Genomic DNA, 21,157 nt, shown 5'->3' on the forward strand with positions numbered 1-21,157 from the left:
TTTATCTTGGAGAGTTGTTCTGAGCCTTGGTTCCCAGGAAGAACCAAGATAGCATGGAGCCTTGTAACCCCCAGGGCTTGGAGCTCTGGAATTGGTTTTGTCTTTCTGCTTAGGGAACGGCCAAGGAAAAAATACTGGGAAAACTAGCTACCAATACAATAGGTGACAGAGTTACAAATATATGTGTGAAGAATACAGAGAATATATGGGGGCGGAAAAAGGGAAAACCCAAATGGCATCAAGATCTGTGAGTAACAACAGCAAGGTCCACAATAAAGCATTTTCTTTGTCTCTTGTTTCCAAATATGCTTGGAAGGCTGACTGATAAAATTCTTTGAAATAAACTATCAAAAAACTGAGGTGATTTTTGAGAAGAGATACTGATTGCTACCATAGTTGTTCTTATTATTAGTTGTACAAAAATATAATATATTCATTCTTGTTTTCAATTATACTTATTCAGTTACCAGTGCAGCTCCTTGTGCCCAAAATGTTGACTTTTTTTATCGGTGTCATGAAGGCAAACAGGTTATAGAACACTCAGCGAGAAGAAAAGCATTTACAGTGCATCTAACACCCACCCAAAAGCATCCATACAGATAAATAACCACAATCTTCTATTACAAAAGTACGTTGGCTTTGACTCAGCCCTAAAATAGATCCCCTCTGGCACTGGAGCTGACAGTAGCTGTGGGGTCAGCCTGTACCTTCTCTGTGCTCTGCAGATGAAGAGTGAAGAGTGTGCATCCTCTGGGGAGAAAGACCTGAAGCAGATGGGGGAAGGCAGCACTTCCTATGCAATGGAAATGCACACATGGCCTAGCATACATTTGGCAACAATGTCCTAACCTGTGGTTCACATAACTACAGTCATCTCAGGAGAAAGAGAGAAAAATAAATAAGGCTTAGAAACTGACCTGTTTTTCATTTTCATCCTCCAGTCTCAGCCTGTCCTCAATGCAGTTCCTGGCCTGAAGGAATGCCTTCCTCTGAGCCCTTTCTGTCAAAATCCTCACAAAGACCCCATACAAATTTACACTGACAAAAAGGATTGCATTGGCCACAAGCTGTAAGAAAGAAAGAAAAATAAATGAATATTTTAAAATACAGATTTTTATTTTACATTTCTGCTCAGCAAATATATATTAAAAAAAACTTGTTGAAAACTGTGCCTTGCTAGCCACATCACTGATACCCCTTCCTGCAGTGAAACAATTACAGCAGCTATCACAAATCTGGACAAGCAATATTGCATAATACAGAATTTTGCATCTGCTGGAGTTAATTTCTTTTAGCTTGTCATCTTCATTCATCATCATTTCTTTCATCAGTCCATTGGTAGATATGTCCATCTAATAAGGAGGGCAGTATCATCAGTATTTGTTCAAATATACCCTGAAAACTGAAATAGTTTTCCTATGCCTTTGTAAAGTAGAGACATCATTGTCTCTTTTTTAATAGTGGAGAGGACAGGGACTGACAAACCTGTGACTGCAAAAAATGTGTGCTTAGGTACCCCAAGCTTTCATATTGTGTAGTTTGCATTTGAAAAATCTGTTTCTCTTCCCTTATCCACTGTTAGCAACCATATTGTACTATTTGAGAAATCATCCAAAATATCGTTGATGCTATCCTGCAGCAGATCTCTCAGAAGGCGCTGAGTCCTTTCAGATGATGGCCCTCAGCACAACCCAAGGCCCACCACTATGCAATACTCAGCGACCACGAATTAGTTTGCAACTACTTCTGTAAACAGTGTTTTTGTGAAGGACACAAAAATTACTCAACTGCCTTTCTGGGATTTTTAAATGTTTTAACAATAAGTGATAAAGTTACTTAACTAACATAAATAACTGAACAGTGGTTTGTACACAACCTCTGTATCAAAGGCAATTCTGTCCAAGTTTCTCACCACATCTCTGAAACATGTCTTCAGATTATAATTTCTGCAATGCAATGTCTATTTATTTAGGAGGAAGTAGTGCCTTTTTACCCAGTGTCTTTTCAGTCCCAGTATCCTTATATACCCTAGAGCCTACAACAACATCATAATAAGGATTTGTGGGACTCACAAATTCCCAAAAATCAGAAATGAGCTGGCATTTAAACTGGCCAAGAGTGAGCAAAATAAGAGCAAAGAAAGACATTACAGCAAGTAACACAATTCATGTTAAATTCCTATGCAACTAAAACTGTTGAAAAAGACTGTATAACTGACATTTGTTTCCTTTTTCAAGGTATACATTTCAAGGTAATGCACCTCTACTGTTGCATGATCTACCAGCATAAATTGGAGAGGACACAATTTCTTTTGTTTGTACAGTATAATGAGTCAGTTTGTACAGTATAATGAATCAAACATAATCAAATTTTAAGAAAAATAAAACCACTGACTGTTGCAGAGAATGCGTCCTTAACAAGACTAGGGTTGAAGGCTTTATGGTAAGCCAAAATGGTAAACAAAGATCCAAAATGGCATCCCTGATGTTTTTGGAGAGACTTTGGGAAATGTTCCACTCTGAAAAAATAAGCAAGAAATTTCTGATGTGTAGAACTAAAGGTAATGAACATCCTACCTCTTAACTCAGAACAGTGGGAAGAATTGAAAGACTCATTCTGGGTCAGTTTTACAGACCTTCATGGTCCGTAAAAGTCCTCTAGTCCTCTAACTTTTATCTTCAAACTTGGTTGTTATTAGTTAACAGGACATCAACAACAAATTCCCTCCAAATATTCTCACCAGCACAAAATCCAAAGATGACTTGTCACAATAAAAGTAGCTGTGCCTAGCATTTGTGGTACTTTCCCCCTCAGTTATCAAAAAGGAAACAATTATCTCACAAGAGCTAAAAGCAGTGAAGAATGGCATTATAGCTTCCTTCCAAGAATGGCAAAATGCAGGTACATCTGCATTCAGATGAATTTTAAACTCACAATCTTATATACCACTTACTTATATGCTCCTTCAGATGACAATACAGATAGTAAAATTTTGAAGATGAAATGCAGTACACGAGCATATTATTTCATGATACAGGCTCAGCATAAATAGTCTGCAATTCCCATCTGGTTCATTTTGCTTGATCACAGAGAACTGTTTGAGGTACATCAATTTTTTATCACAAGCTAACACCTACTAAAATGAAATAACTGTAGAAATTCCAGTGGAATCCTATTTTTGTAGACATGAATATGACCACACTCACCTTATCTTTGCATTTTATCACACCAAAGTTAAGTGACAACAGTGTATTTTAAAGCTAATTCTTCACGTGCAATGGTATAAAAATAGAAAGGATTTTTAAAGGTTGTATTCAAAGACAGTGAAGAAAGCCCACAGAATGAACAGAGCTGACAGTTACAGACAGTGCAACTACTTGACTGTCCATATACAAAACAGCTGGTAATAACACAGAGTGAAAACCTATCTTTTTGTGCTGATATCAGAGTGGCTCAACACATAAATAATTACCTCTACAAACAATAAAAAAGAAAAAAGTCAATTCAGTTTCTGGATTGCAACTGGAAGCATTAAAAGACCATATATTGTAACAATCTGCCAACTGTTTTGGGACTATCATTATGATTTCACTCAAGCAACAGAGATCACCTGGTCTAGGGGTAACCAGTAGGTGGGCTCCTGCTACTTTCAGGCTCAGCAGGGTAAGCAATTTTCTGACATGCTTTGAACAGTTTAAGATAAAACAGAGGCTAAGCTGTCAGCTCTAGCCTACAGGGAATCAGGAAAGCGATAAAGCAAGTAAAAGATTCATAGATTTCACAATGTGAGAAAAGAAAGTAGGGCAGATTGTCTCCTGAGGTAAGAGTTCCTTTCCTCCATAACCTGTTTCTACTTAATTACTATTTTTCCCCCAATTACAAGAAAATTCTAGTCTTTCTCTCTAGGTTTCTCAAATGTGTGCCATTTTCTAGTCCTTTCATTTTAATTTGTACTTTTTACCTACACACACACACACACACACACACACATATATATACATATATATAAATCATACATTATGTCCCATAATTCCAGGAAAAATTGTGAGACTTGCTGTTAAAACTAAGGAGCATTGAAAAAGTACTAAGACATTCAGAAGTGCTGAAATATCAAGGATTTTCATTTTAGGTCATTCCTACATTATTTACTATACTGCTGCTTAGTGCTCTTCAGGTTTCACCATCACTTTCTATTTAAAAAACTACCAAAAAACTATTTTACTTGATGCAACACAAAATGGTTCAAAGATAATTTTATGCTGCAAACTTTAAAAAAATGTAATTATTTCAACCCATAATAAGATTACAGGTCAGCCAGAATACAAAAAGGTTATCAGGGTCATGAAAGCATGTTTCCAAAATTATTTTTAGTCACTGTCAGTGAATCTTGTATCCTGCATTCTGCCTATTGCAGCATTTCAGTATGAACATTCTGAGCTTTAAGATTCTCTGGTCCTTAGTCAGTTACACTCCCTGCCAGAGGATGAATTCTGGCATCTTTACTTGTGTGAGGGTGTTATCAAAGGCAGACTTCCAATATAGCTAATCTTTATGGGCTGCCTGGAGGCTGGAACCTCCTGCAGCTGTTACAACCAAATGTCTGTCTCTCTTGTTTATTTCTCCATTGCATTTTTTGGGTCTCAATTTACTTTTGGAAGGGAACTTGAACAGTGCAATGCAGCAACACCCACCAAGGAGTGAGCAACTAATTCTAGCAGCAGACACATATAACACGCATATGCATACACAGGGCTTGAGTGAGGATTTTAATAAAAGATCTCCTTTTTATTCCCCAGATTCATCTCCCTCTTCTTGTCTCCCACAGGATTAGTTGAGAGACTCTTTGATGAGTCTTTTGAAACTTTTTTCCCTGTTCCAGACAGGATTTATTCTCTCCTTTTTCTTTCAAAGTAAGAATGCTCATGTGTGCTTTCATGGGTGCACTTGCTCTTTCTCAATTAAATTCTTCTACATATTATTATTTTTCTTTTGAGAGGACTCTGTTTACACAGTAGACATTCTGTTCTCAGGTTAAGAGTTGCATAGTAGATGGTTCAAAATTAAAGCTGGTTTTCACTGCAGAGTAGGTTTCTGTTTTTACTACAAAATTATCTCAGAAAAAAATGTGGCTGTTTCAAAAAGATGTGACTTCTGGATCACAGAAAATTTTTCTACAAAGTGGTATTCACATGGATGGTTATTGAAGCACCCAAATAATCTAAATAATAGGCTAATAGGCTAAATAATAAAAAAAGGAAACTTGAGGAGGATCCCTCAGAATTTCCTTGCGCTTTCTAAAACATGGAGTTGTGGTGTAAGTAGGACTTCAATAGTTACCACTCCCAGAGCTATAATTTAGTAGCTAATATCAATATTTCATTTATTTTCAGAAGCATGAGTTCTCATGACAACTCATGAAGTACAGTGGAACATGTAGGAGATATGGCCAGCATTTCCATATGAATTTTGAAATTTGCTGGAAAAGGAAACATCAATGCAATTTCTGTATTTCTTTTAATCCTTAGATACTTGATGGGAGGTATGATATGTCTAAACTCTACTTCCAGTTTTTTCCACTAATTTAATTTTACTGCATGTGATTCCTGTGCCGCTACTGTTGTTCTTGTTAGGATAATATAATATTTACTCATTCTGTCAAAATACTTTGAGATACGACAATGCATTACTTTAAAATGTGAATGAATGTCTATTGTGAGGAATGTCTCTAAAGAAGGAGTTGTGAACAGCTTACAAAAATGAGTTAGTGCTTCTATAACTAAGACCCTTGAAAAGCAAGGCAAGACTGCTCTTTATGAAAATTGTCGGTTTCATGAATGAGAGTTTAAACAAAAATAGTTTCTCCTGTTGTGGAAAATACTAGCATTAGAGCAGTGCTTTATTTACAGTGCTAGACTGTACAGAGGAGAATGCACAACCAGCTCTTGATTCTGACATGGTGTTGTTAAGTTTGGAATTTATTTAGTCAACTCATTTTGAAATGTTTTGAGCATGGTTAATTACCAAATCTGCTCCCTCTGATTACTGAAGTAGTGTAAGAGAGGAAAGAGAACTTCTCCCTAGTTCCTGACAGTTTCCAAAAAAGAACCCTCCTACCAGAGGAGGCAGCTGAACAATTTTTCTCCAAATAAATGTATTCCCATTTTGAAAAAAACCAGCCCTCTATTATTTTGGTAAATTTTTGGTTCCAGCTGGCTTATGTCATATGCTAAGGAAATTCTGTTCTGCTGTGCTATTCACATGGTTTCTGCACTCATTTGTAACCTCCTGAATCTACAGCATACTCTAAAAGGAGATTAGTAACAGTTATTTCAGTGACAATGAGTGCAGGGGTCACTGTTAAGGAAAAGACAGTAGCACTGGGATGTCTATAACCATACAAGTAAAGTGAAATTATTACGATATCAAGGATGCTAAGTACACTAACCACAGCCAGTTTTTCTGAAGTGTGCACACACAATGTGTAATTGCAGAAATCCACTTTATGTCTCCCCGTTTGTTTGCATACCTGTTTGACCAAAGTAAAAGACATAATTTTAAAAAATTGTTTAAAGTACATGCCATACACCTTTTTTTAAAAGTTCCCTCTACAAAAGCAGAGTCACTGAGAGCCATCAAACACACCAGTGTTAAAAATGTAATTTGTTCCATCATTGTCCAAAGGATATGCCCTTTTAGCTTGGAAGCATGCTCTGGGAGAAAAGTTAGTGCACCTCCCTCCCACGTTATAGACTGTTGGCTGTTTATCCTGCCCAAAGCATTTACCTCTGAGATTAGGTAGCACAGACTTACGATGGAATAGCAAAAGTAGAGCTGATTGAATCATAAATTTTGAATCATAAACGTTATGCAGCACTGAAACTTAAAATAATTCTGATAAATATAACTATGATTATGCAAGATACCAAATATTTATTGCGATGAAGTTGCAAAGTGGCAGCTTTCTCCTCATCAATACCCTCACTCAAGTAATGAAGTGAATCTATGGCATTAATTTTGGCCTCTTTTTGAGATTCTTAAATTCTGTGCCTTTCTTAGGGAATTTCTGAAAGGAATTCACAATTCCATCATTTATACCTTTCCCAATAGCAATAAATTAAATCTCTGTTTTGATGTATCAAGACTTCTGGGTTTGGGTTGGGGTTTTTGTTGTTTTTTTTTTTTTTTTTTTTTGGTTGGTTTGAGGGGGATTTTTTGTTTTTGTTTGGTAGGTTTTTTTGTTTATTTTTTGGGGTTTTTTGTGGTTTGTTGTTTTTTGGGGGGTTGTTTAGTTTTGTGATTTTCTTGTTAGAAAGACGGAAAGCAGCACAAGAACTTTTGTTCTTTCCTGCTTTTTTAATGAAGAAAGAAAGCTGATTTTTAGGGAATTTGAAAAGAACTATACAAAAGATTTACAGGTAACCTACAATAGAGCACTGATATATGAAATTTTAGATAAAAGAAATAAAAGACTGGATGGAAAATACAGGCTGAAATATCTTTAAGTATAACCTCTAAATTACTTCAAACTTTTCCAAATAATGAATTATTTCATAAAAGCTGTACTTCTGGGAAAAAATAAAAGACCAAAGCACACAGCAATATTCTTTTACAAATGGCTGGCAAAATTGCAACAGTACTGTTTGAAACTTCCCAATGGTAAGCACTATGCTGTTGCACTTCAGATATAAAAAAAAAAAAAGGTATTTTTTGTCTCCACCTGATCCCTGTTTTTTATATAAAATGTGTACCTACTGATACACGTGTGTTACTGACATCATGTGAACAAAATTAGTTATTTCTCTTGGTCTCATATTTATATGCACAAGCCCAACTGATGTTAGTATGAACAATATTCCCATATATCAAACTAGAACTTCAGACAGGTAAGTGGAGGTTATGTCTAGATAAAGCAAAAACTCTCTCCAAAGCCCACAGAAGCGGCACTATTCAAAAGAGAAAATCTGAAGAATATTACCTGTGAGGGAAAAAAAAATTCCTAGTCATCCATATTACTTTCTGGGAGTACAGGAAGAACTGGCTTTTCACAGTTTTTCAGTATATCAGAGTCTGTGAATGCCTCTCAGAGAAGATATGACAGATGTGATACCTCAGCTATAGGTTTCTCTTGCTCTTACTGTGTACTGCACTCTGGAGTGTAACAGGTTCACAGAACAACACATACCTTAAACACAATAATATGGTCTCAGTCTCTTCCATCTCTAGAAATATGAGCTACCCAGAAAAACACCAAAATATTCTTGCTAATGCCTTATGTGTCACATCACATGTATTTCTTAGTCCTCAGAAGATACAGGCAAATGTTACTGACATGGTTTAGAAATGGTATTCCTCAATTTAGTGTTCTCACCAAAACACTCCAAACTATGCAAAAATACTCCAAGCCATGTGCAAACTCTCTCACTCCCTCCTTCCCCTCCCTGTCCTCCTGCAGCAGCTGGAGAGAATTGGAGGGACAAAAAGCAAAGATGATTGGTGGAGATAGGAACAATTTACCAGAAACAGCAATGAAATAAGCATGGTAACAGCAGTAATATCACTGACAGAGTGCACAGGAGATGATTCAGACACAATTGTTCACCACCAGCAATACCCTGAGCATGAGAGTACTCCTGCCCCTGGCAATGATGGGAGGTGGAATAGAATAACCTCTTGTGGCTACTGCAAACATTAACCCTTTCCTAGCTGGAACCAGGGCAGTTACATATATTTCTTTCCTGATTTAGCTGTTGCGTTCTTTTGCAGTGTATTTTAAGCCATCATACAACAAAGCCCTCAGTTCCTCAGTACTGGAAGTATACTAGTATACACTTTTGTACATTAGGAAGTTTGCTATGGGTTTGGGGTTTTTGACATTGCATTTGCTCTGAAGCATGATGAATAGCTGCTATGTATCACAAAATACTTGGAATATGTTGCCAAAGCCATTACAAATAATTTCTATAGAAATTGTGGCCAATATTTTTATTTATTTGTGTGTGCTAATAACTTCACAGAGTCATGTCACCAGCCTCTGAAGTTATCCTATATCAACCCAAATTCTCAGCTTTTTCCCCTTTTCTTATTAGTTAGTATAATGCTATGTTTTTCTATTAGAGCATAGTGCAGCAATCTGTTGTCCAAAATTTATTTCCATTTACTATATGGAATCCATTGTTCCTTACCCCCACAAGAATCAATCTATCCTTTTTTTTAAGCTGCAGTAACTAAATACATCAAGATTGTGGGGATATACAATCCAAGCTAGTTCGAAATCTTTAGTGGTACCATAGTTGCTAGGTGACTGGACCTTCAAATCATAAGTGAAGTTTTTTTTCATTTGAGTCCTGTGCATGGTTGAGAAACAGCAGGTTTATTCTGGTGCTGGCTGCTGCAGACAGGAAGCATTTCTTATCTAGAGTACAGCTCTTAGACTACAGCAGCAGAATGAGGCCATGGTTTCAGTTCAGCAAGTGCAGACACATTTTCAGATTGCACCTGTAACAACCTAAAGAGGATAACTGCCCAGTCTGAGTGGGACAGCCCCTTTCCTGGGATCCATGCCATACACCCTTCGCAGCCCATTGTGTGCCACCCTTGGAGTAAACTCACTGTCACCTCATGCTGCTGTGGCATGATCTGGTTACACACATAAAATATACACAATGTGGTTACACACATAAAATATCCACAATGTGCCCCTTGCAGGGCCTGGCTTTCTGAAGAGTGACAGTTATGTTTTGAGCTGGAACACACTTCCAGCTTTTCACTTAGGACCTCTCAGCAGCTTTAGTTTAGTTTTCAAAGCATTTTCTGTGAAAGCTCAAAAGTGTGATATGGAGTTTTGCCAATAAACCTTGCTGAGGCAGAGGGCTATTCTGCCAGCCAGTGATAGAGCTGGTGAAAAAAACATGGGTTTTCTGAGTCTGAGCTCTGTTCTCTAGTGTTCAAGCTTGGACTTGTCAAGCCTAGGAACTGTGCTGCTGGGGATGAAATAGTATCCCCAGGCTTGCTCTATGTGCTGCACAGCCACTGAACCATCTACCTGGTACTGAAATGGTGCTCTGTGCTGTACACAGGGTATTTCCAAAGAGGACTTGAATTTTGCAAGTGGAGAGTTGGTGTATAAAACCTAGGAAATGCAACATCAATCCCTAAAACCTGTAAGTGCCTTTTTTGAATTTAGCTTCATGGTACATTTTCAAGGTCTGGGAGACAGCCATGGAAACAATCAGGTTCCCAAGTCAGTGTGTGTCAGTTAGGTATAATCACAGACATATCACAGATGAGAAAATAAACACAGATTCAACTCAAGAAGCTGTCCAAATATTACACTGTAATGAAGTAATTGTTGAGAAATCATGCTGAAATGCATTACTTTAGATCCTATATAACAAATTCAAGTAATTTTTGGTGACCCAAGCAGTGTCAGGTACACAGCTCCATATCAAGTATGGAACTTCACATTTATTTCATGCCACTAAAAAATGTTTGCTCCCAAAATGTCCAGAAGTATACAGAAGTCTTCTAACAAATTACCTTGACATTAAATTGAATGACTAAACTATGAGGACTTGGTTTTCCCTCACTGGTGAAACACCTGGTCCTTTACCAGATGAATGAAGCCAGATGGAGATAAAGAGAGGAAAAAGTGCATGTCCTGTTGCCCTGGCTGTCTGGGCACTGTTAAAATAAAAACATAACTGCATCAGTACTAAACAGATCTAAGTCAGTTTCCCCTTGCACTATTTGCAGCTAGACCTGACTACTGTCCTCTTGTATCACTTTTTTTGGTCTCCATACAGACATTTGATGCAGTTGGTGAATGATGTCACTTCTGGTCAATTGTCCTGAAAAGATGAAAGTGCTTGCCTTGAGGAAATCATGTTCTACTGCACAGAGCCCAGTTACTTTTCTCCCCATTGTGCTTTACAACTTGCAAGAGCTGTCTTTACAGATAATACGATTTTCACTCTGCAGGGTCATTCAAGCTACAGTGTCTTCTGTCAATGTTGGCACTTGACAGCTTTAATACTGTCAGAGTTAAAGGGGCAGCTTAAGAAGAAATGGAGAATGTCAGCCATTTTCTTGTTCAACTTTGAAAATTATTTTTGCAATGAGAAGCCAGCTATATCATATGTCACTAAGAAACTGATTAAACAGGGAATTGATAGGAGATTTAACAAAACAAATTCTGGTCACATTTGCACTTGATGGACAGACTGATTAGGACCACAAGAGAATATTCCTCTGTCTAATTATTGTAATTAACAATTTAATCAATCAGTCAATTTTTTTTCAAGAGAAGCCAAAAAAATTCTAAAGGTTTAGGATAAAAGTATCCTGTGTGTGCTATAAAATGAAGGCATGATTCCATGGTTGAGAGTTCGGGTAGCATTCCAAACTGATTCATACAAACCTCATTGCTGGATCAGGACCTCAGAAATAACAGTTTGCCAATTTTGTGAGCAACAGAGTGTTTTGAAAGACATATCATAAGGGCACAAGACTAATAAATTCTTGCATTACATGATTGTCTTGTTGTGTGTACATGTTCTGGGGATGTCTGTTGCCTCCCTGGAGCCCGGGTACAAAATATCACTGAGAGACTTCCTGGGCTGATTCAGCCCTCTGATTATTACCCACTGCTGATACTCCAGGCTGGCAGTGATGAGGTTGAAAAGAGGAATGTCAAGGCAATTAGAAAGGACTTTAGGGTACTGGGTCAGGTAGTTGATAGGACAGGAGCACAGGTAGTGTTCTGCTCAGTCCCTTTGGTGGCGGCGGAAAATGATGAAAGAAACAGGAGAATCCGCATCATCAACAAGTGGCTTAAGGGTTGGTGTCATCGGCAAAATTTTGGATTCTTTGATCATGGGGAAACTTTTACAGCATCTGCTCTGCTGGAACCAGATGGGATACATCTCTCTGTTAAGGGCAAAAGGTTTTTAGCTCATGAACTGGCAGACCTCATTGAGAGGGCTTTAAACTAGGTTTGAAGGGGGAAGGGGCTGCAGCTGAGCTATCTGGAAGCAGGCTCAAGGGTTGCAAGGCTAAGTTGGGGTGAAGTCAGTAGCCCAGCTGAGGTGCATGTATACCAATGCATGCAGCTTGGGCAACAAACAAGAAGAGCTGGAGGCCATGGTGCAACTGCAGAGCTATGATGCAGTTGCCATCACGGAAACATGGTGGGATGACTCACATAGCTGGAGTACTGCACTGGATGGCTACAAGCTCTTCAGAAGAGACAGGAAAGAAGAAGTACGGTGGAGGGTTGGCCCTTTATATTAAGCAGACTTTTGATGCCGTAGAAATTGAAACTAAGGAAGATGGAGTTGAATGTCTATGGGTAAGAATTAAGGGGAAGGCCAACAAGGCTGACACCCTACTGGTAGTCTGTTATCGTCCACCCAACCAGGAAGAAGAGGTAGGTGACTTATTCTATAAGCAGCTAGGTAATGTTTCAGGATCATCAGCCCTTGTTCTTGTGGGTGACTTCCACCTACCAGACATCTGCTGGGAACTTAATACAGCAGAAAAGAGGCAGTCCAGGAAATTCTTAGAGTGTATGGAGGACAACTTTTTGTTGCAGCTGGTGGGGGAACCCACCAGGGGAGGGACTATGTTAGATCTGCTGTTTGCAAATAGAGATGGGCTGGTGGGAGATGTGGTGGTTAGAGGTCGCTTGGGGCTCAGTGATCATGAAATTATAAAGTTCTCAAAAATATTTGGTGAAGTCAGGAGGAGCATCAGTAAGACTCTTGCACTGGACTTCTGGAGGGCAGACTTTGGCTTGTTTAGGAGACTTATTCAGAGCGTCCCTTGGGAAGCAGCCCTTAAAAACAAAGGAGTTCAGGAAAAGTGGGCATGCCTCAAAACAGAGATCTTGAGGGCACAGGAACAGACTCTCCCTGTGTACCGAAAGATAAGTCAGCGGGGTAAACGTCCAGCCTGGCTAGGCAAGGAGGTTTTGGAGGAACTTAGGAATAAAAAGAGGATGTATCAGCTTTGGAAGGAGGGTCAGGTCTCTAAGGAAGTATTTAAGAGGGCTGCTAGAGCTTGCAGGAAAAAAATTAGGGAGGCCAAAGCTCAGTTTGAACTTAGAATGGCAACTTCTGTAAAGGATAATAAAAAATGTTTTTACAAATACATTAATGCTAGAAGGAAGGGTAAGACCAGCCTTTATTCTGTATTGGACAAGGGAGGGAACTTAGTATCTGCAGATGAAGAGAAGGCAGAAGTGCTTAATGCCTACTTTGCCTCAGTTTTTAGTGGGAAGATGACTTGCCTTCAAGACACCTGCCTGCCTGGGCTGGTTGATGGTGTCAGGGAGCAGAATGGTCCCCTCATTACCCAAGAGGAGGCAGTCAAAGAACTACTGAAATGCTTGTATGTTCATAAATCTATGGGACCAGACAGGATCCACCCCAGGGTAATGAGAGAGCTGGCAGATGAGCTTGCAAAGCCACTCTCCATCATTTACCAACAGTCCTGGCTCACTGGTGAGGTTCCGGATGACTGGAAGCTGGCCAATGTGACACCCATTCACAAAAAGGGTGCAAAGGAGGATCCTGGTAATTATAGACCAGTCAGCCTGACCTCAGTACCAGGCAAAACAATGGAACAGTTTATATTAAGTGCCATCACACAGAATTTACAGGATGGCCAGGGTATCAGAACCAGCTAGCATGGGTTTAGGAGGGGTAGGTCATGTTTAAACAACCTGGTCACCTTTTATGACCAGGTAACCCGCCTAGTGGATGCAGGGAAGGCTGTAGATGTTGTTTATTTGAATTTCAGCAAGGCCTTTGACACTGTCTCCCACAGCATACGCCTAGATAAGCTGGCAGCCTGTGGCTTGGACAGGAGCACTCTGTGCTGGGTTAGGAACTGGCTGGATGGCTGAGCCCAGAGAATGGTGGTGAATGGTGCTGCATCCAGCTGGCAGCCAGTCACCAGTGGCGTCCCTCAGGGGTCTGTGCTGGGGCCAGTTCTGTTCAATATTTTTACTGATGACATGGATGAGGGTTTAGAGTCTTTCATTAGTAAATTTACAGATGACACTAAGCTGGGAGCGTGTGTTGATCTGTTAGAGGGATGGAGGGTTTTGCAGAGGGACTTGGAATGGTTGGATGGATGGGCAGAATCTAATGGGATGAAGTTCAATAATTCCAAGTGCCGAGTCCTGCACTTTGGCCACAATAACCCCCAGCAATGTTATAGGCTGGGGACGGTGTGGCTAGACAGTGCTCAGGTGGAAAGGGACCTGGGGGTTCTGGTTGACAGTCGGCTGAACATGAGCCAGCAGTGTGCCCAGGTGGCCAAGAAGGCCAATGGCATCCTGGCCAGTATCAGGAATAGTGTGGCCAGCAGGAGCAGGGAGGTCATTCTTCCCCTGCACTCGGCACTAGTGAGGCCACACCTTGAGTATTGTGTCCAGTTCTGGGCCCCTCAGTTTAGGAGGGACGTTGAGATGCTTGAGCGTGTCCAAAGGAGAGCAACGAGGCTGGTGAGGGGCTTGGAACACAAGCCATATGAAGAACGACTGAGGGAGCTGGGGTTATTTAGCCTGGAGAAAAGGAGACTCAGAGGTGACCTTATCACTCTCTTCAACTTCCTGAAGGGTGGCTGTGGTGAGCTGGGGGTCGGTCTCTTTCTCCGGGCAACAACAGACAGAAGAAGAGGACACAGTCTCAAGCTGCACCAAGGGAGATACAGGCTAGAATTAAGGAGGAAGTTTTTCACAGAAAGAGTGGTCAAATACTGGAATCATCTGCCCAGGGAGGTGGTGGAGTCACCATCTCTGGATGTGTTTAAAAAAAGACTGGATGTGGCACTTGGTGCCATGATCTAGTTGAGGTGTTAGAACATGGGTTGGACTTGATGATCTTAAAGGTCTCTTCCAAACTAGAAATTCTGTGATTCTGTGATTCTGTTTTAATGTAACATCATTTAAATGCAAAAAAAAAAAAAAAAAAGAAAAAAAAGAAAAAAAAGAAAAAAAAGATTCTGGGAAAAAGTCAGAATATTGTGAATGCCAGCCATATAAAACCATGGAGTTGAACTGTGGAAATAAAGTATTAACTCAAAAACTTGAAGGTGTAACAGGATATAAATCAAGGGTTTTTTTAGACGAAAAGAGGATGAAATGGCAGAAAATGCAAAATAAAAAAAAAAAAAGAAAAAAGCAGAACAATGAAGTGGAACTAAAACATGCCTACTCTGAATAGAAGAGTAGAAGAATAATAAGGGGGCTAAAATGAGAGATATGCCAAAATAGCACAGTCTTTAAGACTGTGGTTTTTTTTCTTTTTCTTTTGTTTGTTGTGGGTTATTTTCCTATTTTAATTTACTTTTTTTTTTGTTGATGGCATATTTTGGTCTGCCTTGTAAGAGAGGGGTTTGGGCTATCCTTTTTTTTAAATGAAAGAAACAGATAATGATCACAGAATGCTATTCTTTGAATTCTGAACAAGATGTCTTTCTGGTTTTGTTTTCTTGGGATTCTATAGCTATCAAAATACTCAAAAACTCACCCCAACTTTCATTTAATTTCCTCCTGCTTAAAAACTCTCTGGTGGGTCCCTTTTCTGCTTTGAATGTCTTTTCAGTTCTGGTTAGCTTAAGGTTGTCCATCAAATTAAGATTGTAGGATCTTAAGAGAAATGGTGCTATTTCCATGTACATATTATAAAAGATTTCAAATAGCAGAATTTTATGCCCTGGAAAAGACAAGAGTGGCATTTAACTGAGTTTTTGAATATTCTGAATATTTCTTTTTATGGTCTAAAACAAATGAGAAAGGAGAGATAATAGGTTAAGCCCCAAATCAAAGTGTTCACTGGTAACAAAATAGTAAAAGTCAATTGCAACTACTGTAATATGTCATATAATGTCTTATTATATCTTCCTTAACTATACATAAATACCCTCTTGCTGATTGCTCTCTTTATTGCACAAATAAAGAAATAATAAGTTTAGAATAGGACATGTACTCTACAGTGCTGCTGTACTTTTGCCTTCTTTTGGTACCAGGTCTGCTTGTTGTCTGACCTCAAAGCTGCAGAATAAATCCAGGACTATATTTGGCTATGTTTACAACAGCAAGCAAAATGCCCAACAGGTGTGCAGTTGGAAAGAGGAGGTGCTCAGGATGCCCACAACAGGGGCATTTTGGAAGAGGTTACTTTGGACCAGCTCTAGTTTGCCCAGTTTCCACTGCAGTCTCTGCTCTTAAAGACACAAGATGCATTACCAGAACACAGACAAGAGATTTGGCTTTTTCTTCACCCCGACCCCCTTCCAATACAGCAAAAAGTAGATATCACTTTTTTAAAAGATCCACTGCCCTACAAGTCTCAAAGGACTTTTATCATAAAGACTGCATAGGTAGAGAAAAAGAGGACACATCACAAAGCTATGTGCTGAATCATGCTAATGTAAATGTGTTTAAGAGGAGTTCATGATTAAAGCAAATATAGCACTGTTGGCTATACTATACAATATACAGAAGAGCCTAAGAGATGTTAATTACTCCATGACAAAGCCTTGATGCCTAAAGAAAGATGAAAATACTTCTTACCTAGTCATTCAAAAACTTGTCAACCATTTTAATATTTTCTAATGTCTGCTGATAACAGTAGACTCCTGAAATAAGTAGTTCCTAAATCATTATATCATGACACCAGATACAATCCTGGAAATTACAAGTGTGCAATAGGGGATTTAGAAAATGTATGTGATAGTGAAGTAAAGCTTCATTATAATTATGCAGACATTTGGAATATTTTAGACCAGAAATGGAAATAAGTAAATATAATTTCACAGTAAATAAGATACTGTCCATTTTTTTCTTTTTTCTTTTCCTTTCTGTACTTAAGAATAAAAATATATGTGAATTATACATTCTTGCAGCAACTGCATATTATTTACATTATTTTTTATGGCACTGAAAAAATTGTGCATATTAGATTATTCTAATTAAGACTCTGCTTTACTGTTATCATTAATAGACTGTTTTTATGTATATTTTGAAGTGTAATTAAAAATAATTTAAAAAAATGTTTTATGTCAAAACCTTCAAAAATTTTCTTGTGTGATTGTCCCAATGGTCTCACAAAATATCCTCTTTAACAGTCCATGAACCCTTCCGTGAGAGATCCTAATTTACACAGATTAATTAGATAGTTCTCCTGCTTTCAGAACTAAATACCAGTGACCTGATCCTGATTTCCTCAATAAAATCATCTGAAGTACTTCTTAAAAGAGCATCAAGCATTGAATCATGCAGTACCTGAAAGCTGAGGAGATAGTATAAGTTCGGTGAAGACCCTTAAAAACTGGAGGTGTTGAGTTAGTGATTTTGAAACAGGACGAGTTTTTGCAAACAGGATGAATGCCAAAGAAATAAAAGATGAGTGAAAACAAAAGAACTGGGGAATTTCTACAAGGTGGAAGACCACACAGCTCAAGAGTACACATCTTAGCAGATGAAGTAACAACAGATTAGAGTAAGAATAGCTGCAGGGAGAAACAATGAAGAAAATTAAACAATAAAACCAATAGTTTGAACCAGTTAAGTTCCATCTAAACAGTGTAGAAAGTAGGTGGTCAGACCAAATGGGTGTATGCTTGTATGCCAATACAGAATGGGGAACTGGGATGAATTAAAACCAACTAAGAAAGATGATATTAGAAGGCAGAAGTGGCTATAGATTTTATATAGGAAAAAGTGACAAAAAACTATGAAGAACAACTGAATCTGTAGGAAAAGCACAGTCAAGGAAAAGGAAATGTAGTGCTTAAAGGAAAGTTGTGTCTGTGAACATGAAGTCTGTCTCTGTAGTATTTTATTTAAAAATTAATCTGAACTAACACTAGTGAAAATCACAGGGTCACTACTTCTGTTCACTTTTAGGCATCTCCACCAACTTCTAGCTCCATCTACAAGTTGGAGTATCTTTCATTAAGTCTAAACGCCAGCTAAAACACTAGTCAGAGATTAAATCCATGGTGTTCACAGGAAGTTCTGTCAATTTTAGAGATATAACCCTATGATTTACATTACATAAATAACAATTGCCCCAGTGCAATTCCTGTTAATAAAACCCCAAATGCATAGTTTATAATCAACTAAATATTCTATAATCAACTAAATTTTGACAGTAGTCAATTCACATAATCTGGTTCATGTTTGTATCTACTTGAAAGCCAGAATGATAGCAGGCTTTCTGCTTTAATAGCTTAGGTTTCCACACTGTGTTCTAAAGATTTAGTTATTATAGCTATATTATTATTGCCAGGCTACATGTCTCTAACATTTTGCAAGTTATTTCAAATTCTGGCTTTTTTTATGTTGCATTTGCTATGTTGCCTTGCTTTGGCATGTTGAAAAAAAACCCAAACACATTTATTTAGAAGTGGCAAATTTCTATATTGAGTAACTAATGGGTCTATTTTGATATAATTAAATAAGCAGAAGAACTAAAATTCAAGTTTTAAAGAGAACTCTAAATAACTTTATTCATCTTAATATGTCTGTAATTGTGTTCAGATTACATAAACTATGTACAATTCCACCCTTAAAGACCTGTGCTAATAGGGATATTGAGTGAGATATATTTCCATGGTAAGGCACTGTGTAATTAATTCATTGTACAAAATACACCAATTAATTACATTTTTGCCTGCCTAAATTTCCCCCGTAGGGTGAGTGGATTGTAGGAATCTGCCAGCTGTTAAGCAGCTACTGTGTTTCACCTCAAGTAGCAGCTTTTCAGCAATGCACTAGGCAAAATAACTCCTCTAAATCTGTAAAGTCTCAACACTATCAAATGGACCAATGTATCTAACTCATCACCTGTATAATTGCACTCTTAATGAAATCTAGTGGTTGCTGCCTCCAGTAATACATTATGCAGTATCAACTTACAATTGCCGTCTTTTGAGGTAGGGAACACCACCAGTTCTCTGAGGGCTTTTCAGTAAGCAGTGAATGCACAATATGGCATAGCATTTTGAGTAATTAAAACAAGACTACTGATAGAAGTAAGATACAAGATATAAGTGGAACAATAATTTGATCTAGCAAAGCAACATTTTAGCAAAAATGAATCAATTTATTTAGGGACTTATGACTTTGCACAGTCAGGAGAGCCAGTCGCCAACTGCCTTCAAAAGTGCATGTCAAAAGATTAAACACTGCTTTATGTCTCCTGAGATTAGCACAGTGCTACAAAGACAATACCTTCTGAGCTCTGAAAAACTCTATCCACAGAAATGCAGTCTCTCTTCCCAAGATACTTGAAACTCTCTCTTATGTGGGTTTATCCTTCCAGGTGCAGTGCAGTGCTCATATTGCTTCTGGTTTCATTGTTTGAACAGATTGTTGAAGCTGTGTGTTACATCCTCATTAGTACTGCTATGAACACATGAAATGGGGACTGAGTGGGGGCAGGCACAAAGGCAATGTGAGCCAGCTGAAGCAGAGACTGCCCTGATGCTACTTTCTGCTGACTCTTGTTCCTGTCCTGAGTCAGCAATCACAAGTTTAACTGGCTTGGAGAACTCACCTGACTAAAAACAACCCACTATGTACAAATAATCTTATTTTTCAAAGTTGTACCCCTTAAGGGATTACATTCTTTTCAACAGTTAGCAACATGAGAATCCCCACTGCATGAAAATATGTTCCAGCTAAACAAAATGAATTAAGCAAGATGCCATAGATATTGCTATTAAATCATAAAATGTTGGCCATGGTTATTTCCACAGGGAGGCTGGTAACAGTGATGAAGATGCTGACTTTAAAGATGATGTATTTCAGTTAGTTGCAGTGGTAAAAGAACCTAGAAAAGGGCTTCAAACATCTGGTTTATTTAACAGTAGAGGTGCAAAGTAGAAGAGTGGAATGAATAGCCTTTGCTAAGCCTCAGTTCTATCAAGACAGTCCTCTTCAGGAGAATAGTCCAGAGTATCTTGAATCAATAATAAACCTACATTCTGAACCTGGCAGGGATTTCTTAGATGTGTAGTTCCCTGACCACACAGCTCTCATCCATGCTGACCAAGGAGAAAAAGGTGTGGCAGGTAAATACCTGCAGTCTCCAAAGAGACATCAATTATGGACTAAATACAGTAACTGTCTCCTGCTACTATGTTGTCTATGGACTAGGAAAGTTTTGGATCAACTTCACTGGATCTACATTCTGAAAAGTTCTAAAGGCTCTCCGGAAAGATTGTAATTTGCTGGAATCAGACTCACAGAATGGAAAATAGTGAACTACAAAGAGAAGGAACAATTTGTATCAGAGGTGCAGGCTGAATGCTACAGCAGAAAGCTTTGGGAAATGGCATGGAACTAAGGGCACAAGATTTCCTTACAAAAACGTAGATGTTTCTGGGAAGGAAGCTACAAGAAGAATATTAAGTTTTTCGTTTGTGGGGTTTTTTTTGTCGGTTTGTCCAAGTTTCTTTTTGTTTGTTTTTTCCTTTTATCCCTAGCTGAAAGCAAAGGGAATTTTGTTACTGGATTTCAACAGAGAATACAGTTGGGCCCAAAGTGTTCAAAAGCTACAGAGACTACCATCAAGTCTGCAGTCATGAAGCCACAAGAAAGAAAATAAAAGAGATTGTTACAAACAAAAAAATGTTCCTGTCTGTGCTCTAAGCATAGATAGATAGACAAGCAATAAAAAGCTGCCTACTCCAAAGACCTAAAGACAGGTGGACAAGAGCTCCCAACACAGGTAACTTGGATACTGCCAGTTAGCAGTGTTCATCTGAAAAATAAACCAAAAATGATCAGGTAACTAAAATCCAAAACTCATAAATCAACATGCAATGTAGATGATGGAAACAGTATTAGTATGAGCCAGTTAGGAAACAGGGCAAGCCAGCCACCCCTTTCTAGGACTAACAGAACTGAACGGAAGACCAGCTAACCGCAGTACATTTTGACAGACACCTAATCACTGCAGAGATCCCACAAAGAGTTAAGAAGTGAAACAGTCAAACCCACAACTCCCAGATGGAGTAATTCTTCACAAAAGATCAAAGCTCAAAATCAATGTTTTTAGCAGTTGCTGAAGGTTATGAGTATCATGCAGTATTTTGATGACATTTTTCTATTTAAATAAGCACCCCAGGAGAAGAGTATAAA

The 21,157-nt window shown here is 38.5% G+C and overlaps 1 protein-coding gene across 7 annotated transcripts in view; it reads right to left on the minus strand.

Annotated features, from left to right (window-relative positions):
- The window catches only part of ADCY1 (adenylate cyclase 1), a 161,521-nt gene that overhangs the window by 114,101 nt on the left and 26,263 nt on the right, over nucleotides 1-21,157 (minus strand). For 4 of the 7 annotated variants that reach the window (XR_005259798.1, XM_038162996.1, XM_038163022.1 and 1 more), the window contains exon 2: nucleotides 918-1,067. Coding sequence is in view for 6 of the 7 variants with exons in the window: in XM_038162996.1 (XP_038018924.1) it covers nucleotides 918-1,067 (150 nt within the window). In the remaining variant the exon portion in view is untranslated. Of the gene's footprint in view, nucleotides 1-917; nucleotides 1,068-2,394; nucleotides 6,398-6,445; nucleotides 7,149-15,533; nucleotides 16,673-21,157 lie in introns of those variants that run through there. The other 3 variants (XM_038163031.1, XM_038163014.1, XM_038163005.1) reach the window with 3 other exon arrangements.

The sequence above is a fragment of the Motacilla alba genome, chromosome 2 (assembly GCF_015832195.1).
Source record: "Motacilla alba alba isolate MOTALB_02 chromosome 2, Motacilla_alba_V1.0_pri, whole genome shotgun sequence".
NCBI classification, from domain to species: Eukaryota; Metazoa; Chordata; class Aves; order Passeriformes; family Motacillidae; genus Motacilla; species Motacilla alba.